At 38.4% G+C, this 25,857-nt stretch overlaps 1 protein-coding gene and 1 pseudogene across 6 annotated transcripts in view; both read right to left on the bottom strand.

Moving 5' to 3' along the window:
• EXOC4 (exocyst complex component 4) overlaps nt 1-19,887 on the bottom strand; it is a 758,598-nt gene extending 738,711 nt beyond the window's left edge. For all 6 annotated transcript variants that reach the window (XR_011539582.1, XM_070617731.1, XM_070617732.1 and 3 more), the window contains exon 1: nt 19,729-19,887. Coding sequence is in view for 5 of the 6 variants with exons in the window: in XM_070617731.1 (XP_070473832.1) it covers nt 19,729-19,814 (86 nt within the window). In the remaining variant the exon portion in view is untranslated. The remainder of the gene's footprint in view (nt 1-19,728) is intronic.
• On the bottom strand, nt 13,288-14,038 carry LOC103565563 (large ribosomal subunit protein uL23 pseudogene; annotated as a pseudogene).
• Nucleotides 19,888-25,857: the final 5,970 nt, after the last annotated feature.

Raw genomic sequence — 25,857 nt, 5'->3', positions numbered from 1 at the left:
TGGTCAACTATAAAATGGAGATAATTAGTATACCTTCCTTATAGGGTTGTTGTGAGAATTAAATGAGATGAAACAAGGCCTGGCTTATCATTAAGCACTCAACAAATGCTGGTTGGTATTGCTAGCTATATCATAGTTATAGTCATAGTAGCAGCAGTAGCAGCAGAAGCAGTAAAAGCAGAACATTTGTCTAGAATGTAATGGAAAAGACATCCTTTGGAGACACATCACCCTCAAACACTCGATCACTTGGCACTGGGCGTGAGATCTGAACTCTCTGACTCTCACTTTACACCTTCCTAATGTCAAGAACTGTGAAGACTGAGATTTTATCCTACTTACAAGCTAACAAGTTAGCCTGCAACAGTTCCATGGATGCTGGTAGAAGACACAAAACTCCTGGGTCAGAGGCTAAGGACTGTATTACTCATAGCACAGCAAGTAGCATGAGCACCAGCTTATTTGTTTAGCCCCCCTTTTCCCCAAGTCCCACGAGGGTTAAGCAGATGGGCCCAAATGGATGCCTGCACAGACTGCAAGTTAGTGGAGAAGAACTCCGAGCTTAGAAAACCGAATCTTTTATATTGGGCATTAAACATGCCTGCCCTTCACTCGAAGGAAAGATTATCCCTGTCTTCCAAGACTGTCTGCTAAACAAACATCCTTGACAAAATAGTCTAAAACAAAGGCCCCTCAGTGCTTTGCTCACAAGAACTTCAGAAACACAAACACTGCCAAGGAGAACTGTCTCCCAACAATACTCATTGGGTTCCTCCAAGAATTGCATGGTATCAAGCAATAGTAGGCAATAAATAAAGATTCATTTTCAACCAAGTTTCTTTTCTGTACAATGAGACCAGAAATACAACGTCTCACACCATAAACATTTGTAAAATGAATGACTGATAGACCATAAAAGCAGACTAATTCTAGAGAGAAAGTTCCCACATATGCTACCAAAACCCAGCAAATTTCCATGTGGGATTATCTCGCTGTAGGCCAGTCACCTGATCTGAACTGAGAGCAGGGGAGAAGAGAACACTTGTCTAGCTCACCCCAAGAGCCAGGTCAGGAACCTCTCCTCAGCATTCCAACACTGTGCAATGGAAAGCTCACTAGCTCACAAATCAACTCATTGCAATTTTGAACAGCTCTACTCATTACAAAGCCTTTCATTAAAATAAAATCAGCCTCTTCATAATGTCTACCTGTTGATCCTAATTCCACCTTTTTCAGTAAGACAAAATAAGCTTATTCCCTTTTCCAGAAAATTCCTCTTTAAATGGTAAAGGACTCTCGATACTTCTTTCTTCCTCAGGTTAAACATCTCCGATTTCTTCAACTGTTTCTTCAGCAACATGGCTTCCACAAAGCCCACCATCCTTACTGCTTTCCTGTCAAGTCCCCTCAAAAACGGCTAAAACTCACATAGAACTTACTATGTGTCTGGGATTAAGTGACTTACCATAATAATTCATCTACTCCTGACAACAACCCTATGAGGTAGGTGCCATTATCACCCCTCTTTTTCTGATGAAGAGACTGAGTTGTGTTTTCCAGGCACAGAGCCTTTAAATAGCAGTCAGGCCTCAAACCTGGAGAGTCTGATTCTTAAAACTTTGCCTATCCTGATTCTCAAAAAGTAGTACTCAGAACTGAACACAACATAATGCTAATGTGGTGTTATCAGTTCAGACAGGAAGAGGTGTTGCATGCCATAATATGGGCCCTAGCCTAAAGCTACATGGCATTTTTTTTATTGAGTCCAAAAATTATCCAGGATTCCTTTGACAGTAACGGCTGACAAGCCAGCTCTCATTCAGTCTCTCGTGGGAAATTTTAAAACTAAATGCAGAAATTTACATACATCCCCATGGAATGCAAACTGGTGCAGCCACTATGGAAAACAGTATGGAGATTCCTCAAAAAACTAAAAATAGAACTACCGTACGATCCAGCCATCCCACTACTGGGTATTTATCCAAAGAGCCTGAAGTCAGCAATCCCAAAAGTCCTGTCCACCCCAATGTTTATTGCAGCACTGTTTACAATAGCCAAGACGTGGAAGCAACCTAAGTGCCCATCAACAGACGAATGGATAAAGAAGATGTGGTACATATATACAATGGAATACTACTCAGCTGCAAAACAGAACAAAATCATTCCATTTGCAATAACATGGATGGACCTTGAGAGAATTATGTTAAGTGAAATAAGCCAGCAAGAGAAAGATCATCTGTGTATGACTCCACTCATATGAGGAATTTAAAACTATGGACCAAGAACAGTTTAGTGGATACCAGGGGAAAGGTGGGGTGGGGGGTGGGCACAAAGGGTGAAGTGGTGCACCTACAACATGACTGACAAACATTAATGTACAATTGAAATTTCACAAGATTGTAACCTATCATTAACTCAATAAAAAAAATAAATAAAAAAAAAAAAGGAAGAAAGTACATACATCCCCATGTCCTAGATTTTGAGGAAGGGAAGGTGAAAGTGTGGTATAGGATATAAATTACTGAGTGTCTATTACATGCCAGGCAATGTAGTGGTTATTTCATGCACATAATATAAGGCAATCCTTGAAATAGCCTGGAGAAATAGTATCACCACCCTTTTTACAGATAATAAATCAGAGGAACAGAGAGGTCAAGTAACTTACACACATGCACACAGCTAATAATTTTAGAATTGGAATTAAAAACAACTATACTTGACTACAAAGCCCATGCCCTTTTCCACGACACACGTTAGAAAATCCTCCTTTCCCGGCCTTCAGCTCCGGAGCTGCAGGACTGCGCGCTACAAAAGCTACAGCTCACAGGTAAAGAGAAGAGCGGACTGCTAGAGACGTGAACAGCACGCAGCAGCTTTGTGAGGAGTAACAGCCTTGAATCTGGACAAGAGGGTTTAAAAAAGCAAGAGCCAAAAGTCACAAGCAGAGGACAAATGGCTTGAAGTCACCACCCCAAGATGCACTCAAGTTGCTGAGTCATTCTTTAGATATTTTTTTCCATTCCTATCTTAAAAGCATTATGATTTACAAACTATTGCCAAGTTCATGGAGGAACATAAAAGTGTAAACTAGATTCCAGGTAAGAGGCCACAGAGACATTTCCGGATCACTAAGAATTTTTTACTAAGACAGCTCTGGCATTTTGCATGATGAATTACATCTCTAACCATGATTAATTAATCCCCAGGAAGGTATTTATTTACCTAATGGGCTAAAAGGACCATGGTACACGTTTTAAACTATTGTTAACAGCACCTAGTAGGAACATGTATGTTATGGTTCTAGTGAATTCACAGCCATCTGCTCCAAGCCAGCCCTGTAAATAAGCATAAAACCCAGGATAAATAACTGCAGATCTAAAACTGAATTTGTCAGTTTGCTTTTTTTATACCAGATTCTGTATTTCAGTGTAGCCAGCCAAGTGTTTTGAAAGGAAAATAACTAGTCACCATCACCAGCTCCTTCTACGGAGCAATTTTGCTTTCACTTTGGACCTAATAGAGTAATGGAGTCCAGACAGGAGAAAGTACACAAAAGTCGATATCACTCTTAAAAAAGACACAAGGAAGATCCAGTAAGCGAAAAAGCACACCAATGAAAATAAGGTTAGGCACCCAAAGGTAACCCACTACTCAAGAGGAAGAATAACCTTCAGTCAAAAACAGAATAAAAGGATGCAAAAAAAAAAAACCACAAATCTAAAATAGTACCTTTAAGAACCCACCAGAAAAGTTTCTTACTATTCTCATCAAATATGTCAAACATGAGGCGTTTGCCACTTTCAGGCTTTCTGACCTTGGGCAAGTCACTTAACTTCTCTGGGGCTGTCTCTTTCCTTGTCAAACAGACAAGATAAGAACAGCACCTGCCTCACCAGGTTGTGTGAGGCCCGGGGAAGTGTGTGAATGTGCTTTGTAAAACATAAAATGCAATCGAAGTGTGGGCTGATACATTATTAGGAACAGAATAAATCATCTGTGAATCACAACACTGTTAGCCCAAACCCCTAAAGCCGCCCCCATTCGAAGTGCCTGAGGAGCTTTCTTTACGAGCTGAGATCAGACCTCTCTGTACTCTCCTGGTGCCTGGTACACTAAGTGCCTGGGAAAAGCTAAATAATGAGCAGCAGCAAGACACAGGATCTGAAGGGGTCACAGAGGGCAGGTCCCCACCTTAAGAAACAACTGCAAGTAAATTATCTCGCACAAATGCCTGTTCAAAACTCTTTAAGAAATGACAAACTATAGTTACGGTGACCCTATTTAGGTCATTTATTCATTCAACAAATAATTATTAAGCAGCTACTACTTAGCAGACACAGTTCTAAGTGGCTAGAGATATGTCTGTGAACAAAACCAATTCTCCCTCCTGAAGCTTACATCTAGTAGGGAGGCAGGCAACAAAACAGAGAAACACATAACATGTGGAGGCCGGGAGGTAGCCGCCATGGGAGACAGAGGGCAAGGCAGGAGGATGGGGACTATTTTACATAAGGAAGCCAGAGAGGGCCTTTCAGAAAAAGGTGGCATTTGAATGGAACGTCCTAGGAAGTGAGGGGGAAAGAGGTGACACTATCCAGGGAAGCTGATTCCAGAGAGAACAGAAGATGGACAGACCCAAACCAGGATGTGTTTGGCCTTTTCAAGGAACAAGGATGACAAGGAGGTCAATGTGGCTTTCGAGAAGTCAGGAAGGGTGACAGGGAGAGGAGATAAAGTCAGGAAGGAAGCTGGGAGCCAGACCACATATAGCTCTGTGGGCCTTTACTCTGAAAGTGTTCTTTGAAGTCACTCCAGGGATGGAACCCAGGCAAAGAATGACAGTTTTGAGCCAGGATTTAATAGTGAATACTAAAACTGAATAACAATATTTACTTTCAAGTTTCATTTTAATTCTATCCTACCTCTCTCCAAAAAAGATCTGAGATGGTTTGTATAAGAATGTAGGTAGTACAAACAAGAAAGTGGAACTAGTTAAAGAGATGCAGGACAAAACACCACCACATAAATGCAAAACACAAGTATGCAGGTCATATGGGCAAACATAGCTTATATGAAATGAGCCCCCAACCTAACTCTGAGGTTCCTAGTAACCAATGCAAAAAGGAAAACAAAGCCTGTTATATAATTCTCATTATCAAAAAGGCAGATTTCAGTTCCTCTGAGGAAGCAAACTTTAGCGCTAAATTCTAAAAGAAATCTTTCACTTAATAAGGAAGACATTATACACTACAGTGAACAATGCCCTCAACAACCTTCCGAAAACAAATTTTACGTGGCCATTTCTTCTAAGTTCCTTCAAGAACATAACATTAAAACACAACTCAGACCTAGAGATTTTGAAAAATTCTAAATAAAGTCCCACTGTGAAGCTTTCCAATGATCCATTTTCATCTAAGGCTTAAAGTGAGGGAATTTATAGGACTCAGTGGATCAAATCATGTTTCATGAATGTCCTCCTCTCAGCAAGCCTTTTGATAGTTCAAGCCAATCAGACAGTACTTCTTTTTGAAGAGTCTACAGTACAAGTATTTGGTATTAGAGGGTTAGTGGAGAACTGTTAAATATTATAAGCCAGAAAAGCAAGCAGTAAGGTTGACAACCAATTGTGAAAAATTAAGAGCCTGCCCAGGGCTCCTGCCTGAGCCTCAAGATTACCTGTAGGTGGTGACAGACCATCACTCTGGAAGCAGTTTAGGGTATTTTAATAAAGTAATGATTCCCCAGAGTATCACCTATTATGGACTAAATTGTGGACCACACTCCCCACCGCATTCATATGCTGAAGCCCTAACTCCCAATGTGACTGTTTGGAGATAGGGTCTACTAAGGAGGTAAGAAAGGTTAAGTGAGGTCATAAGGAGCTGGTGTCCTTATAAGAGGAGGAAGAAACAAAGGAGAGCCCTTGCTTTTCAAGCACCCACAGAGGAAAGGCCATGTGAGGACACTGCGAGAAGCAAGCGAGCCCTCACCAGAAACCAACCCTGATGGTTCCTTGATCTTGGACTTCTAGCCTCCATAACTGTAAGGAAATAAATTTGCTGTTTAAGCGACGCAGTCTGTGGTATTTTGTTACAGCAGCCTGAGCAGCCTAATACACATGCTATAAGACACAGGCAGTATTATTTTGGTTGGGTAAGTTCTCAAGGCAGATGTTATCAGTCACCCCCCTTAGCCATAGCAAATCCAGATTCTTGGCAAATCCACAAGAAGAACTGCCTACCTAATACAGCCTCAGATAACTAAACTAATTAACCTGCTGTAATAAATACTTAATGTAATACACCTGAATTTTGGTGACACCTGCAGAATAATTAGCATTAAGTCATGCTTTCTGAAAACACTTAACAGGCTTAATTGTCTACTAAAGGCATTCCCTGTTGGCATCCAGTGACCTCTCCTCCAAGAATAATAAAGATTAACAAAACAATTAATGGAAATCCCTTCAAGCAACTCAGAAAAACTAATTACAAGTAAGGCTCCACATATGCAAAAAAAATCACTTATCAGGAAGCTTCAGCTCTATAGAGCACAATCTACAATCGGAATCAAACCTCCTCAGTGATCCCCATTCTGGAAAGTACTCAGTGGGCCTCTAAGCAGACAAACTGGATGTCACAGAGCCCCTAGACTTTTTATCCATCAAGCACCCGAACCCCTCTATCAGTGCTACCTTTTCTCGTTAGGACAACTAACAAATTTTTTTTTAACTGCACAATGGAAAGAGCACTAGACAAAGAGTCATACTCATTTATTTACAAAATATTCTAACACATTATCATAAGGCAAAAACTGAGTATTTTTAAACTGTCAACAAATACTCAAGGGTTAACTAGTTTCAGAACCTTGATCCAAGTACCACAAAAATTAACTATTTGCTTATGGACCTTTCTAGAACATAATATTCTGTTTTATTATTGATCCCAACACAAGAAAAAAAAGTCTAGAGCTGACATGATTCTTCAAAAATGTGAATCCTATTTTCTTTCCCAAACCGCTTTTAACTCAAAGATATTAGGTTCCACTACTAGACCTATTTAGCCCTTATTTCAAAGTGTGAGCATCAGACTTTCTTTTCCTTTACAATACAAAACAGCCAACCTAAAACATGCCTGACAGCAACATAAACCTATTATGTCAGCAGGCGAACTAAAGACAGTTGTGAGCAGGAGCAGGGCGAAAGCACAAACTGAAGAGGAGAAAGAGATTGCTAAGACCCTAAACACTAAGCAAACAAGTTGAGGAGCAGGTCTGCAAAGCCTCTGATTCTGAGCAGAGCATTCTGTATATGACGAATAGGCTATAAACGCTTCCAATGAATTACAAAAATAACAAACCTTCATCATAATTCTGTTTGTGGAAAAAACCACACATTAAAGAAATGTTCGAGATGTGTATCACTATATAATCACATTGGATATGGTTTCACTCAAAGCATAACCAAATCTACATTACACTTTAAATCGGTTTTTATTATATTCAATTATACAATGCAATCACTTCTTTCTTAATTATGTCTTATTAGAGCCTACAAAATACAAGATAATCCCATCCAAATTGATAGCAATTCATGATGACAAGTCCCTCTGAAAAAGTTTTCTGATGCATAAAAACAACATCCCTTAATTCAGTACGAGATTCATTTAATACCAACTGACAGTAAACAATTTCTGCTTTAAAGTCAATTGAAAATTCACTGGTGTCTTGCTTCAGACAGCACTTAGGGCCAACTACTACAGCAAACACATGCAGTTTTTCAATACTATTTCAATTAACTTGATATACAAAACACTTCTAGGGACCAAAAGCTATAAATCTTGTAGCCAAAAGGGAAAGCCATTATCTAAAATTAAGTAAAATCACCCCCACTAAAGCATAAAACTGAGTCCAGGGTCAACAATGTCAACTTAAAATCTACCCCCATCCTTACTGAACCCAACTCTACCCTCTTTTCCCACTTCCATTTTAAGCCCCACACCCTCCTTAAAGCTTAGAGCACAATGATCGTATTTTTCAGCTCCAGTGGAATGTACACATTATAGTATTTGGTCATTCTAAAGGTGTCTAATATTTCCTAATGTGGAGTTTCTGTTGAGTTCCTCAGAAAGATGCTTTATAAGACATTAATAGATGTTATGTGGTAACAGGTTACTTTGGAAATTCTGGGTTACACAGATTGAAGCAAGTGTCTTAACTGCAGATATCCAGGGCACTTTAATATGTTATTGTGCAAGGTGCCTCTAGGAGGGAGGCTGTCAGGGTCGGGGCTGAGTGGACAGGACATGAATATATTACGCAGGATTTCTGCAATTAATCTACAGAACCTTGCAATTCCCACCCCTTCCGTCTCCCCAGCATATACATATACAGAAACACATACACATGTACATTTCTACACAAAGTGTCAAATACGTACAAAAATTAAGAGACTCGTTGAATAAACCCCGCTTCAACAATTATCAACACATTCTAATCTTGTTTCATCTATACCCTCACTGACTGAAACCCTCTTTCCCAATTATTCTGAAGCAAATCCCAGACATGATATCATTTTTATCGGTATATTTCAGTATGCCTCTCTCAAGAATACTCTTTTTTTTAAAAAAAAAAAATAGCCATAACACCATTATCTAGGCTAAAAAAAATTAATAATGCTAATTGGTTTCTTCTATCTTATTTCGCCAACTAAATTATGTCCTTAGGGCTACTGAAACTTTAACCTGCATTTGAAATAACCTAGGAATCTTGTTAAAATGCAGACTGTGGTCAGGTGGATCAGGTGGTGCCTGAGATTCTGCATTTCTAACAAACTCTCAAGTGATATTATGAGTATAAACTTCAGCACAGTGATAGGCAACAAGTTTTTAAATGGAAAAACACCTTTTGAATTACGTGCGACTTTATTTTTTGCAAGGGCTTTATAAATATTTTTAAAAGAATAAATAAAACTCAAAAAAGGTTCTCCTAAGCATCTTGAAATACTTCATTTTTCTTACTGTGTCAAATGATACACAAGAACTTTCCCTTATAACTTCCTATTAAATGGGAAGTTCCCATGTTCTCCAAGGAGAAATTCCCAACACACAAAGGACTGGCTACTAGAAAGACCAAGGTCATAACTCATTTCATGGCTTGAAAGCAGTTAACAAAAATGTAAGCAGCAGCACAGTAGAAGAGGGAGCAGGGCACACCATTGCAAACCGAAAAATGCAAGCACAGCCTGCAAACACCCAAACGCAAACAAAAAACAAAACCACCACCAGAAAGAGTCTAAATACCGGGCAGCCAGAAGAAAATCCATTTACAACCGCATTAGACCTCAGGCTAACAATTAACAATACTATCACGGGCATTAAATAACCTAAACAAAAAAGAACTCTATTTTTTAAAATAAAGAAATATATAAACAGATGCATAATAGTTCCAAAGCATTTCTAAGAGTTCTTAAGGAAAAGTTCCTGAAAAGGTACTATATGAGTAAAGGTACTTAACTGTTTAAGTACTCTGCAAAATTCTGCCAAATCCCAAAGACCATCAGAGCCAAGACAGCAAGTTCCCTTTTCTAACACAACTTTATATAGCACATCTGATTACCTTATTTTTCCTCTCTGAGCATACATAACACAAAATTTGACCCTTGAAAATTAATCTTTAAAGATATATTTAAAAATATGAAGCATTGATGGACTTCCACTTCTGGCCTGGACAGAATAAGAGGGACTGCCCTTACCCTCCCATCTGAAACAACTAACAAACAAACAAAACAGGTTTCAAAACCTTGGGCAGAGTAACAGAAAGGACAGATAGCTACACAGAGGACCCGGAGACCTACAGAGCGGTTTCCTTGAGTCTTCAACTGAGTATCATCAGCACCTGCTGGGAGGAAACTCCCCAGGGCCAGGAAAAGAACCACCTGAATGGATTAGCAGGAAGAATTATCTGAAATCACACGCAGCAGAGTGAAAATCTCATCACTCACAGTGCTTTGGTTGGAGTACTCAAAAAGATTTTGCCACAGTAGTGAGACAAAATCAGCCCTAATCTAAATGTTGCCCTGCTCCCAATTAGCAAAATTTAAAACAAGACCTGAAAGGACCGACCGCACTGTTTCCAAATAACCACATCCCAGAACAAAGCTCAAGAATATTTATAGGGAAACAAAGACATCCAATATCACTACCCAACAAAGTCAATTCACAATATCTAGCATCCAAAGAGTACAAGGCACGTAAAGGAAGGGTGGGGGGACATCAGTCAACTGAAACTAACACAAAATGACACAGATGATCAAATTAGTAAATAAGAACATTAAAAGTTATTATACTTGTATTCCATATGTTTAAGAAGCTACGGGAAAGAATGAACATGTAAACAGAGACACTGAAGATACTTTTAAAAAAAAAAAAAAAAGACCCAAATCAAACTTCTGGAGGTCAAAACTACAATCTAATAAAAATTACCTTACATGGGATTAGCAGCAGATTAGGAATTGCAGAAAAGATTAGTGAATTTGAAGACACAGCAATAAAAACAATACTAAAGAGAACACCAGGGCTGGCCCCGTGGCCGAGTGGTTAAGTTGGCACGCTCCACTGCAGGCAGCCCAGTGTTTCGTTAGTTCGAATCACTGCTCATCAAACCACGCTGAGGTGGCGTCCCACATGCCACAACTAGAAGGACCCACAATGAAGAATATACAACTATGTACTGGGGGGCTTTAGGGAGAAAAAGGAAAAAAATAAAATCTTTAAAAAAAAAAAAGAGAACACCAGACCAAAAATAAATAAATAAACATCAACATTCAGTGAGCTGCGGGACAACATGAAGCTGCCTAATATACGTAGAGATAAAACTGACCAACAATACGTAAGATTTACACATTGAAATCTACAAAAAAATACTGAGAGAAATTAAGGGAATTCATGAAGAGATATACCCCGTTCATGGATCAGAAGACTTAACATTGTTAACATGTTAAAATATCCCATATTAATCTGTACATTCAATGCAATCCCAACCAAAATCCCAGCAGGTTTTACTGTAGAAATTAACTAGCTAATTCTAATATTGATATGGAAATGCAAACGACCTAGAACAGCCAAAATAAGTTTGAAAAAGAGGAATAGAGTTGGAGAGCTTACACTCTGTCTTCAAGATTTATAAAAGCAGTAATCAAGACTATGTGGTATTGTCTTCAAGATAAAGAGATGAATGGAACAGACAGGAGAGTCAAGAAATAGACCCAGACTGGTCAACTGATTTTTGACAGGGATGCAAAAGAAATTCAGTGAAGAAAGGATGGCCTTTTATTGACTCGTGTTGGAACAACAGGATATCCCTACACAAAAAAATGAACTGGAAAAAACTGACAGGGATGCTGGAAGTGCTCTCTATCCTGATGTGTGTAGTGGTTACTCAGGTAAAAAGTCATTGAGCCATATACTTAATATATGTGCACTTTATGTATGTATACCTCAAAACGGAAGATGAAGTTAGCTTATAGGTTAGCATATAAAGATCCCATATTTATTTAAAAATTATTTCTATCTATTCATCCATTTCATACAGTCATATACACAGAGAGAGAGAGAGAGATGTCTGAAATTAGGTTCACTTAACATCAATGATGGTAACTGATGGAGGATAAAGTTTGGAACAATTTATCTTGTTTCTTTCATCTTCACATTTTTCTGCATTTCCATCGTTTGAATTCTTTAAAATGACTGTGTACCATTTTTATAACAATACAGTGATTTTTAAAAACTGGAAGCAAAGTTATTAACAATGGTTAATTCTGGGTGAAGAGAATATGAGTAATTTATATTTCTTCTCTGTAATTGTCTATACTTTTTAATTCCCCCACTTAAAAAATATTTATATAACTACAAAGACTACATAGCGACATGAAAAAATGTTATGCTAAAAAAAACGTTAACTTTGTTATAATTACAACCATTAAATTTCTGTATGTACCTGGACAGGATCCACATGAAAACCATAAAAAGGAAACACTAGTATTTGGGGAAATTGTTGAACGTTTCTTTTTTATGGCTCTATTATTATTCTTTAACAAATTTGTGCAATATAGTTTTATAAAGGGAAACGGGAAATGTTGCAATGACGTGTGCATAGGAAGAGAACCACCACCATGGAATGCTGTTGAAGATCCTACATAAATCCAACAATGGAGAAAAGATAATCTTTTCAACAAATTGTGATGGAACAACTGGACATCATATGCAAGAAAAATGAATCCAGACACAGATCCTACACCCTTCACAAAAATTAACTCAAAATGGATAATAGATCTAAATATAAAACTCCCAGACATTAACATAGGAGAAAAATTTAGATGACAATGGGCATAGCAATAACTTTATAGATACACCACCAAAAACATGATCCATGAAAAAAATAATTGATAAGCTGGACTTCATTAAAATTAAAAACTTTTGCTCTGGGAAGACACTGTCAAGAGAACGAGAAGACAAGCCACAGACTGGGAAAAAATATTTGCAAAACACATATATCCAGATACATCTAACAGCACTGTCTAAACAACAGTGGAAGAAACACTCCCTCTTAATTGCACAGTAGAGGAAAGTTAATAAAGATAATCATCAAAAAACATCCGGCTTCTGGCAAGGGCATGGGAAAACAGGTACTCTGAGACACCATTTACGGGAATGTAAATTCTCATCTTTCTGGAGGACATTTTGGCTCTGTCAAGATACAGAATGTACTTATTCAGCTGTTCCACTGCCATTGCCATGAATTTAAACTATGACATACTCCCCAATGTACACGAATCCTCACAGCAACATATCTTTAACAGAAGATAAAAAGAAACAACTGAAGTGTGTGTTAAAAAAAAAAAGGAGGGGGCACCAATTAATCAGATTACAGTGTATCCATAAGACAGAATGCTCCACAGCCACTCAAAAGAATGAGATAGATCAATATGTGCTGCTAGAAAAGACCTCCAAGATATAAAAGAAAAATAAATGAACAAAGATTCAAAAGTATACACAGTATGATCCCATTTGTTTAAAATATATATAATATATAATCTTTATTAATATCCCTTCGGTATACATAAATTCATAAACTATATTACATTAATATGTTAAAGAACATATATTCTTTTGTTTAAAGATTATACATTCACATTTACTTAAATACAGTCTGTTTTCCTCAAGGAACCACAAGACACTTAACAAGGGCTTCTTCCAGGAGGGAGGCGAACAGGAAGAGAAGTCTTCACTTCTATTTTGTTCCTCTTGAAATATTTTAATTTTCTAAATATGTAAATAATTTTAGAAAACTATGCATATAATTTTAGAAATCATACATAAAAAAATTTTTTATAGCAAAAAAGACTTGTGTTTAGAATTGCCAGTTGGACTCAGTTTAGATGATCCCAATTTTGTTGGCAACATCCAAAGCATCACAGTCAGGAGCCAGTCAAACATACACCTTCTCTGCATCAGGCCTGATCAGGGTGCTGACCTTGGCCACGTCAATGTCACAGAGCTTCTTTACAGCCTGTCTGTTCTGATGCTTGTTGGCCTTGACATCCACCATGAACACGAGTGTGCCGTTGTCTTCTATCTTCTTCATGGCTGACTCAGTGGTCAGGGGAACTTGATGATGGTGTAGTGGTTAAGCTTGTTTCTCTGAGGGATGCTCTTCCGAGGACATTTGGGTTACCTTCAGAGCTGCAGTGTCTTGGGCCCTCGGAAGGTGGGTGATGTACAGATCTTCCTTTTGTTGTGGCTGTGGATGCATTTTAGCACAGCTGTCTTGGCCTTCAAAGCCTTTGCTTTGGCTCCAGCTTTGGGAGGGGCAGGGGCTTCCTTCTTTGCTTTCGGCGCCATCTTCATGAAAAGTATACACAATTTTTTAAAGGCAACAAGGGTTATTTAGGAAAAGAGATCATGGGCCCTTTGATTTGCTTGTTTATAGTCCTTCTGCCTTTAATCTAATAAATGTTTTATATTTTCTGTTTATATTTTATATGTTTTACACACACACATAAGCATATATATATTTAAATTTAGCTTCTTTATCTGACTCTCAAATTATCAAATAACTACCATCTTAATTCAGCTACACAAGGTTTCCTTGTGACAAAGAGACCATTCTGACAACTGGAATCAAACATTCTAGTCAAACTGGCAAGGAAATTTCTGATGGAAAATTAACATTATATCCTGGTTGCTATCCAGCAAACATTAAAATCAAGTTTCTAACCAGAGAAGCTTCAGATTCTGAAAAGAAGGAAATGAACATTTGAGTGCTTTCTCTATGCCAAACTGTGCTAGGCGCTTTTATATACTCTAATTTTCCCAAAAACCATAGCAGATCATATTATTCCATTTTACAAATGAGAAAGTAAGACACAGTGGTTTTAAGTAACTGGTCCAAGGTGATTTTACCTGGGTAATACAGAAGTTTCACCAACTATACTGCACCTCCCACCAAAGACTATGACCACACCTCTCTACAAGTAATGGCTTGAAAAAACGTAATCATATCACTCAACATTAAAACTATATGCCTCAAAGCCTTCAAGAAATTCCAATGTTAAAAATTACACAGGAGGTTAAAAACTAAGACATGGGTTCCCAAGATATTAATTCTGCATGTTTAGCCAGAAAAATGGAAATTATTTTGCCCTTTACATCCACACATACTGTTAGATGTCTCAGGACTTCTGCAAAGTTTATAAAGGGTTTAGTCTCCAGGCATTCTAGCAGTAATTTTCAAACAGTACTGCACCGCTAGTGCCAAGACTCCCCAGGGTACAAAGAGAGTTGGAAACCCTAAAAACCATTATGAGACAGGCTCAAATGAAAAGAGGAGGTGGTGCTGGAAACAACAGTAGCTGCCTAACACAACTGCCAGGACTCTGCTCCGAACAGAGTGACCACATTCCTTTCCTGCCACAAACTGCGTCACAGACCTCAAAGCTGTTTGTTCAAAGCTCTGATCAAAGCAGGGACCCCTTCAACAAAGCTTACTTTGAATTAAATACGAGGCTGACCAAATACTCTCTGAGGAAGGGGATTTCACAGGTGTCTACGATAAAGGATTTTCTAAGTTTTTGAAATTCCAACTTCTATGAAGACATGAAAGTTGATGAAAACGTGAGCCTTCAACTGCCTTCAAACCTCCTTGACATCTGTAACCAGAGTCTGTCTACAAAAGCTCTGCTCCGAGGTTTCAATAAGGTCTCCTCAAGACACAAAGTTTGTCTTCCCAATTAAACTGGCTATTAAAGGCCAACTTATAAAGAGAAGAGAGTCAACATTTAATTGGAAAGCAAATCGCCTATCAGTAAGTGGTAGACACATTTCCCAATTAAAAATCTGACAAGAACTCACAAAAATAAAATAGCATCTCCAAAATGCCATTCTGCTTATTTCCTGGTTAGAAAGGCTGCCTGCTCCAACTCCACACCAAACAAAAGGTTAGGGGGAGAAATCAATAGAAAAGTAGGAAAATGCCGTCTGTGTGTGCACAGGTGAAACTGTCCAAATTGTACATCAGCAGGTAATCAGCATTCTGTCCACCCAATTAGTTCCAATTAAAGGGCCAGTGGCAAGATAAAACGGAAAGCTATGATGAGCTGCAGCATCTGACAAACTCAGTCCCAAGCACTGTCTGTCTCCTCATCAAAGCCCCACCTCACAGCCTGAGGACCTCTTCTACAAAGCCCCGGGGGGCCATCCTTTCAAACATCTGAATGTTTTGAAAGATTTTTATTCAGTACTTTTTAAATAGTTAAGAATTTCATTTTTGAATCTCAAGGTTCTTAACCATCTACCAAATATAACACTCTCACTACAATTACACTATACAGTTGGCCCTCCATATCCACAGTTCTGCATTCGCGGATTCAACCAAGGAAGGAAAGGTCTAAGATGGTTGCATTTGTACTGAACATGTACACACTTTTTCTTCTTGTCATTATTACCTAAACAATAAAGTATAATAACTATTTACCTAGCATTTACATTGCATTAAGTATTATAAGTAACCTAGAGATGATTTAAAGTATATGGGAGGCTGTGCATGCATAGTTATATGCAAATACTACACCATTTTATATAAGGGACTTGAGCATCCCCAGATTTTTGGTATCCTCAGGGTCCTGGAACCGATCCCCTGCAGATACCAAGAAATGACTGTACTTTATCTTTAAACTATTTTGACTTTTAAATGCTTTAAAGTGATGGACTATCACACTAGCAAAATAAAGTCCTTATTTAACTGTTTAGTACCATAGCTGGAAAGAGTGACGGGATTGGGACATCCCAGTCTACATCTACTCTGTCCCTCTGTCAAACCCTCATCCACCTGAGGGGTTTTTTAATCCAGTGTGAAAAGATGATTGTAACAATAAATGCTCTTCTAACTAACAGGAATGGCATTAAAAAACATATATAAAGTGTTATGCTAATACATAATGTAGTATAGAAACGATATTTTTTATATATCTGAGCAAGAGAATTGAAGTTTAACATTCACTATTCAAAAAAGAACACCACCTGCTTGGTGATATAAAGCTAAACTAACCAAACTTTTCAGACCACAGTGGACTCTGTCACTAACAAGTAATTTATTTGTGACAAAATGATGGGTCCAAGGAAACATGAAAGAGAACTGGCATGTACCAGCTACATCTTCAGGAAGGCTCAGATTTTATACACACGAGCCTAAAATGGGTTTTCCTTTTTGAAGCTTGTTGCCAAAGCAATGAGGAAAGCTACAGTCTGAGAGAAAACTTGAAAAGAGGTTAAGGACAAGAGGAGGTAATCAAAGTATTATATGAGGAATTAAGAATCATGAATACAATGTTTCAAGAAGGGTAACACAAAGAATACAAATTGAACAGATAAAGCAGCAACTTCAAAATGACAGAGTAATTTACGAAAGAGAAATATACATTCCCCATTCTCTTTTTCTCCAGTTTTATTGAGATGCAATTGACATATTACATTGTATTCATTTAAGGTATACAGCATGATTTGATATTTGTATATATTGCAAAATGATTACAATTAGTTAACATCCGTTACCCCATATAGTTACATTTTTTTTCTTGTGATGAGAACTTTTAAGTTCTACTCTTAGCAACTGCCTTCCCCATTCTATTCTTCCCTGAAGTACTCTCTCCCACCCCAAACACCAAAGTAATGCTACCATCCCCCTCTCAATCACTGCCCCTGTTCAAGAAATTTAAACCACTGGGTATGTTCTAAAGCACATCAGGAGGGAAACAACGAGAGTGAGTTAGCAATACCCTTAATCCAACCCCAAAATTTTCCTGTGACTCAAATGTTGAAATACCCACAACATTACTCCAGCACCGACAACATCCAGTCTTAAGGCCATGTAACCATGAACCCCAATCTTTACTCAACTTGCCCAGGAAGCTAGGTCTGGACATTCCATTATACCATACTGGTAACAGATATAATAAAATAAAAGCATTATTCAAGTGGTCTGAGGATCAAGGATAAAGAAGAAAAATGAAAAACACAATAATACACCACAGAAGTCACAGTAAAAAATGCCTAGGCCTAAATCATGGCAATAACATGAAGCTAACAGAGATGGGCATAAGAGATGGATGGATAACCACAAAATCGTATTTCACACCATCCAGCAGTAAGAGATTCCCCCTGAAGAACACAAAGGAACAGACGACCAAAGGCAATGTATGTTTCTGAATCAGAATCAGTAAAAACACTTTCATTTGGTTTTTATGCTGTTTTCAAATATGGGACATTTACAGTTAATTTAACAGGCATTTTAAAAAACTGACATACAGCATAAAAAGAGATGGGTAAAGCCTACAGAATCATAAGTACACAGCTGAGATGGCACATTTGTATTTAGCTGCTATCTTCCTTAATCTCCACTCCACTTTCACTGGAAGTAACCACTCCTCCGGGACTCCCATCACATTTCATCTCTCTCTTCCAGTCTTATGTCATAGTTTTTACTACATATTTTATCCCTCGAGTATAGTCTACTATAACATCATGTCTACTGTAACATCATGTCTGATTCATCTCTGCAAAACTCAGAGTATTCACTCATTTGTTCAACAAATACTAAGTATGCAGTAAGTGCCAGGCACCCTACTACAAATTGGCACTAAATATGGTCTGTTTGAATGAATGTTGACTATAAGGCAGAAAAAATAAACAAGTTCAAAACAGAATCCAAATAAATTCATGCATTACAGTTCCACGGGGGATTAAGATAGGAAGCTACAAATATTCTAGTTGGAGTTTTAGCATCATGAGAAACATCTACATTCCCTGTGTATTGTCACAGCAAGCACATGGGTCCATAATAGAGCAGCATTTCCTCCATATGGCCCACCAAGTATATCAAGTATTTCCATACAGAGAAGAATTATCCTCTTATTCCTAAAGAAGATTTGGTAATAATGATTTAATACACCATAATCTTAAACTAGAGGCCCCTAAATAACAGCCATGAGATGAGTCCTTATCAATTTATGAATGGTAGGCCGTTTTAAAGTTGGATCCATTCATTCATTCAAGTGCTTATTAACTACCAGTTATTGTTGGGCCTGGGTTTTAAAAAGATCATCAGGGCACTCCAGGAGCCCTTCAAGAAGTCAACCAAAAGTTTAGCGTAGGTGGGGGAAAAGAGTGAGGAAGGGGAGCTTTTTCTTCTACGAAAAATACCTGAGTTGAAATTCAAATGCCAACAACGTAAAAACGTGTCAAAATACATTTTATTTCAGGTTGTTTTTAGTCACTCCCTGTACCATCCTTAATGATGTTTCAGAGGGATCCTCGCCTTCAATTTATTTCACTTAAAAAAAAAAAAAACAGCCCGTAAAAGGTCCACTACGCATATTCTGGGAAAATAATATGCATAGAGGACAATACGAAATTTTTGTTTTAAGCAATAGACCAGGAGAGGAAGGCAGAACAAAAATCAAAAACATGTGTGCCTTCAAATCCACAGCCTTTCTGCCAGCTCACTATAGGCTCTTGTACATCACTTAACCACGAGGGATACAATCTGAGAAATGCGTCGTTGTGTGAACATCATAGTGTGTAGTTACAAACCTACATGGTATAGCCTACTACACACCTAGGCTGTATGGTACTAATCTTCTGGAACCACCCTCGTATACATATGCGGTCCATCGTGGACCAAAACGTTGTAGTTAGGCGACGCGCGACCGTATGTTAGGCTGTGTCCATGCACAGGTGGTTGGAGGTGTGGGAAGTGTGAGAACACACCCTGCAACTCGTTACAGGAGTCTCCGGACCTCAGGGCCTTAAACCCAGAAGTCCAGGAGACAAGCCGCCTTCCCCAGTGAGCACTGATGAAGGCGATCAACAAATAAATGGTGTATGAATAAAGGAACACACCTGGCTTTCTCTACCAAGCCCCCAACAGCGTGCTGTTAGGGTCCGGGGACCCTAAGGGAGAGCTCTGACCCTAAAGAAAAGACTGCGAGGCGGGGCTCCTCCCTCTAGCCCAAGCCCAGAGAAAAAGTGGCAACTGTGGGGGCCCTGGGGAGGAGCTGGGGGAAGGCAAGGAGGGAAGGGAAGGGTCGGCAGGGTGGAACCCAGCTAACCCTTTTCCCTTCCAAAGCGGAGGTCGAGCCGCTGCCCCCTGTCCCCTGACCCTGCCTCCTGCCTCCCTCACCTTATCACAGAGATGAGCAGCCCCGAGGGGTCTTTGCTTTTGCTGACTGTGCTTCTGTATTTCCCACCAGCTGCTTCTGCCGCCATCTTGGTACGGGGGCGGGGGAGAGAACCGGTAGGCCAGAAGGAACTTTAGCGAACGTAAACTCTAATTGACCTCGCTGCAGAGTCTACCAATGGGAGAAGAGAAGTTCAGAGGCACGGAACTGGATAATCCAATCGTTGGAGTGAGGAGGCGGGACGAAGGCAGCAAGTTTCGAGGCCCGACAGGCGCTCTGAGCACTCTGGGAATTGTAGTTTTCCTTCCGCTGTTCTTGGGCGCGCAGGAAACTAAACTAGTGGCAACTTCGTGAAGTTTCATAACGAGTGTCGTATTTATGTTTATTCTCATCTTGGAGGTTTTTTTCAGTTTCCATGTTATTAGGATTTTATCAGTTTTTTAAATCAAATTTATCTGATGATGCCAAAATGTACATGTGGGGATTTGTATTTAAGGGGGCGGGGGGCGACCAGGGGACAGGTCTATGCTTAAGGTGTATGTGCAAAGTTTTTACTTTAAACACAATGGTAAAACAAAATCCAATAAAATGCGAAAATGAATAGACACAGACGTGCTTTGCTTTAGTATTCTCTAAAAATGTTTCTGCCTTCGTTTTGTGTGTGAGTTCAATTATATTCCAGTGTCTGTATTTCCAGATAATCCTAAAAAACATACGCGCAGGAACACAAAAGAATGTTGATAAAGATCAAATAACAAAAATGACCAGATTGCAGATTACTTTTCTTCCCACGGTAAGTAAAACATGGGTAGTAATGTACGTTTGTGCTTTATTAATATTTTTATTGGTAAGTTTACATATTTCCTACATTTGACTCTACTGGCTTAGTTGTTAATTCGGAAGATGAAAGATTATAATGAGCATGTATGGAAGGTGGGTAAATCAAGGAACAAGAAGAAAAATAAATATTGCAAAGGCGGGATGGAGGTGGCCTGTTTAGTAACAGTAAAGGTTTTAAAGAACTTCACAGACAAATAGAAAGCAAACTCAGAGGTCCTGCAGTTGTGAAGCAGCAAACAGAACACATCAACTACTTTTAGTAAGCAGATATGAAGCTGGTATAGTAAGCTGATTTTTAAAACTCAGTTGGAAATTTATATATATATATATATAAAGTGTTTATATATATATATAAAGTGTTTATAGGCTCTAGCTCAATCATTGCAGTCCTAGGAACTTTGTTTCTAAAGAAATAGAGATATGGAAGAAATAGTGAAATTTTTGAAGCAACATAGAAGTATTAAAGAAATGATAGCACATCTATATAAGGACATAACATATAGCCACTAGAAATCATAATATTAGTGGCTTTTAATGAAAAGAAGACTTTAATTGTATAAGTGCAAAAAGCAAGCTATAAAATTAAATGTCATAGATATAGAGAGAGAGAAGTGGGCCTAGTGGCTAAGAATGCAAGCAGGAGGGAAAAAACACATGATCATCTCAGTTGCTGCCAAAAAAAGCTTTTGACAAAATGCAACACCTTTTTCAGGATGAAACACTCAGAAAATTGGAAATAGAAGGTACCTTTTTCAACATGATAAAGGATATTTATTTAAAACCCACAGCTAACTTCATATTCAATGGTGAAAAACTGAAAGCTTTCCAGCTATAATCACGCACAACACAAGGACGGCCACTCTTGCCACTTCTATTCAACAAAGTACTGGAAATTCTAGCCAGAGCAATTAGGCAAGAAAGGGATAAAAAGTATCCAAACTGGAAAGGAAGAAGTAGCCAATGTGATTTTAAATATGGAAATCCTAAAGATTTTTTTTAAAAATTAGAGCTAATAAATGAATTCAGCAGGGTTGCAGGATACAATAGCAAGACAAAAAAATCAGCAGTGTTTTTATACACTATCAATGAACAATCTAGAAATGAAATTAAAACAATTCCATTTACAATAGCATCAAAAAGAATAAAATACTTAGGAATAAATTTAACCAAGGAAGTGAAAGACATACACTGAAAACTACAAAACATTGCTGAAAAAAAATTAAAGATTTAAATAAATGGAAAAACCTGTGTTTGCAGATGGGGAAAGTTAATATTGTTAAGATGTCAATAACAAATTCAATGCAATCCTAAAGCTATCTACAAATCTAATGCAATCTCTATGAAAATTCCAATGACCTTTCTTGCAGAATTGGAAAAACTGATCCTAAAATTCATGTGGAATTGCAAGAAGCCCCAAATAGCCAAAACAATCTTGAAAAACAACAAATTTGGAGAACTCAGACTTCCTGATTTCAAAACTTACTAAAAACGCTACAGTAATCAAAAGTGTAGTACTTGCATAAAGATGAACACATAGATAAATGGACTATAATTGAGAGTCCAGAAATAAACCCATACATCTATGATCAGTTGATATTCTACATGGGTGCCAATATCACTCAATGGGAAAAGATTAGCCTCTTCAACAAATGATGCTGGGAAAACTGGATATCCATATGCAAAAGAATAAAGTTGGACCTGTCTTAGTCCATTCAGGCTGCTGTAACAAAATACCCCAGACTGGGTAGCTTATAAACAACAGAAATTTATTTCTCACAGGTCTGGAGTCTGGAAAGTCCAAGATCAAGGTGCCAGCATAGCCACATCCTGGTGAAGGCTCTCTTCATAGTTCATGGTGAGTGCCTTCTCACGGTGTCCTCTCATGGTGGGAGGGGATAGGGGTTTCTGTGAGGTCTCTTTTATAAGAACGCTAATCTCTGATTGCCTCCCAAAGTCCCCACTTCTTAATACCATCACCTTTGGGGGTTTGGATTAAACATATGAATTTGGGGGGAGGGGGACACAGTCAGATCTCACGTCATATGCAAAATTTAACTTAAAATGGATCAAAGACCTAAATATAAAAGATAAAACTCTTAGAAGAAACCATAAGGTAAATCTTTATAACCTTAGATTTGGCAATGGCTTCTTATATATGATACCAAAAGCATGAACAACAAAAGAAAAAATAGATGAGTTGGACTTCATCAAAATTAAAAACTTTTGTGCATCAAAGGACACTATCAAGAAAATAAAAAGACAACCCACAGAATATGAGAAAATATATGCAAACCGTTTATCTGTTAAGGATCTTGTATTCAGCATCTAGAAAGAATTCTTACAACTCAAGAGCAAAAGACAAAAACTCCAATTAAAACTAGGCAATGGACTTGAAAAGACATTTCTCCAAAGAAGATATACAAATGGCCAACAGACATGAAAAGATACTCAACAACTTTAGTCATTAGGGAAATGCAAATCAAAACCACAGTGAGGTACCTACATCACACACTAGGATGGCTATAATTTTTTTTTTTTAAAGATTTTATTTTTTCCTTTTTCTCCCCAAAGCCCCCTGGTACATAGTTGTGTATTCTTCGTTATGGGTTCCTCTAGTTGTGGCATGTGGGACGCTGCCTCAGCGTGGTCTGACAAGCAGTGCCATGTCCGCGCCCAGGATTCGAACCGACGAAACACTGGGCCGCCTGCAGCGGAGCGCGCGAACTTAACCACTCGGCCACGGGGCCACCCCTGAGGATGGCTATAATTTTTAAAGATGAAAAATACATGTTGACAAGGATGTGGAGAAATTGGAACCTTTGTACATTGCTGGTGAGAATGTAAAATGATGCAGCCAATGTGGAAAACAGATTGGTGGTTCTTTAAAAAGTTAAATACAGGGGCTGGCCCTGTGGCATAATGGTTAGGTTCATGTGCTCCACTTCGGTGGTCTGGGGTTTGTGGGTTCAGATCCCAGGTAGGCACCTACACACCACTCATCAAGCCATGCTGTGGTGGCACCCCACATACAAAATAGAGGAATATTGACACTCATGTTAGCTCAGCAACAATCTTCCTTAAGCAAAAAGAGGAAAATTGGCAACAGATGTTAGCTCAGGGCCAATCTTCCTCAACCCCCCAAAAAAAGTTAAATATAAAATTATCATATGACCCAGCAAGTCCACTCATAGGTATATATCTGAAAGAACTGAAAACAAGTGCTCAAAAAACTTGTACACAAACATTCATAGCAGCACTGTTCACAATAGCTAAAACGTGGAACCAAGCCAAATGTTCATCAACGGCTGAATGTGGTATAACATGTGCTATATGATTGAAGTATAAAGAAAATGTGACATATCAATACAATGGAGTATTATTCAACCATAAAAGGGAATAAAATGCTGATGTGTGCTGCAACATTGATGAACCTTGAAAAGTAAAGAAGCCAGGCACAAAAGGCCACATAATGTATGGTTCCATTTATACAAAGTATCTGGAATAGGCCAATTCATGCAGACAGAAAGCAGATTAGTGATTCTCAGGGGTTAGGAGAAGGTGGGAATGGAGAATGACTGCTTTATAGACACAGGGTTTTCTTTTGGGATGATGAAAATACTCTGGAACTTGTTAATGGTGATGGTTGCACAATTTTGTGACCGCATTAAAGGCCACTCAATGATACACTTTAAAATGATTAAAGTGGTAAATCTTATGTTATGTGTATTTTACCACAATAAGAAAAATAAAGAATGCAAGCTACACAGTAGGACCACCTAGATTCCACCCAGCTTTCCACTTACTGGCTAGGTTACCTTAGGTAAGTTACTTACACTTGTACCTCAGTTTCCTTATTTATAAAGCAAGGGATGATAATACTTGCCATAGAGGGTGATTGTGAGACTGTGTGAGAACCGCATGGTCAGCACCTGGTAAATATCAGCTACTATTATTAAAGTATAGTACTAATTTTGTTTAAAATACACCTCTGTGGGTATTATGAAGTTGCTTCGAGGAGCAAGAATATGGGTAATTTTTCATCTTCCCTTTATACTTTTCTATGTTTTCCAACTTTTCTGTAAATAGGTGTTGCTTTTATAAACAAAAATAAACAAAAGAATTTTCTTAAAAAGCAAGAATTGGATAAGCATCAAAAGTGATGGGCTTCTTTTATCACAAACTGGAAATGCAATTTATGTGATAATTAAATCAACACACGCCAATTAAACCTTAGTTCAAAAAACTGTATTTGCCTCTCTGTTCTGCTTTCTTCACATGCCGCCTTAGGAAATCTCACCCTTGAACCTTTCATCTTCAGGTGACATCCATACCCTTTCACGTCGCTTCTGTTCTAGGGGACCTTCTAAACTAACCTAAGACTTGCACTAAACTGTGAACAATGAAAAAAAAAATCATGGAAGGCTTAGTGGGTCTGCCCATTTGCAATCTTCAGCCTTCAACTGCGGTCTCCCAAACTCACCAGGTTACTTGGAACCAGCTAAAGTTTATGAACATCTAAAGGACTGATTATAGACTCCTCTGTGTGGAGGGGCTGACGTGCTAGACAGAGAAATGAATGAAAGGAGACCATAAGCCACAGCGTCTATTCCATCCCCAAAGAATAAGAGTATAAATGCTGCAGATGTTTCAATGGGAAATAAGCAAAGAAGACTATAGAAGTCTTCATGGAATAGATGGGTTATAATTAAGCTGGACCAAAAAAAAAAAAGAGTACAGACTCAAATATCTGAAAAGGAAGAGAAGGGCCTTCTAGACAGGTTAAGGTGCAAGGTGAAAACACACATCCTATGTTATGGGAATAATTTGACTAGAATAAAGGATTCATGGAGAAGAAGTAGTGTCACAGGTGAAGAGTACATGGAGATGGGCTTAGAAAGGACCTTGAAGCCCATGACCAGGCATTGGATATTTGTGCAGTGAGGGCGAGAAGCAGTGTGTGTTCAGGTCTTGTTTTATGTTGCCTATTATAGTGTAAACCAGGGCAGACTGTTTCTTATTATTACATTTGTAAATATACCCAGAGGCTCTTAAAGCCATGGGAACATCCAATTAAATTAAAATGCTTTGACCTCTTTAGATGAGAAGCTGTATATAACTCCAAGGTATTGATATTCTTATTATTGTGGATAAATGAAAAGTGAGTGAGGCCAGCTCAGCAGCAGAATAGCTTCCTTGGGATTCATAAAAAAATAGCAGGCCTGGGTGTCTGCTGGACACCCAGCACAGACTCAGGGGATTTTAAAGAGAATGTCTCATAAAGTCTTTTTGAC

The sequence above is a fragment of the Equus przewalskii genome, chromosome 4 (assembly GCF_037783145.1).
Source record: "Equus przewalskii isolate Varuska chromosome 4, EquPr2, whole genome shotgun sequence".
NCBI classification, from domain to species: Eukaryota; Metazoa; Chordata; class Mammalia; order Perissodactyla; family Equidae; genus Equus; species Equus przewalskii.
Note: the sequence above shows the minus strand (reverse complement) of the source record. Positions and strands in the feature narration are given on the sequence as shown.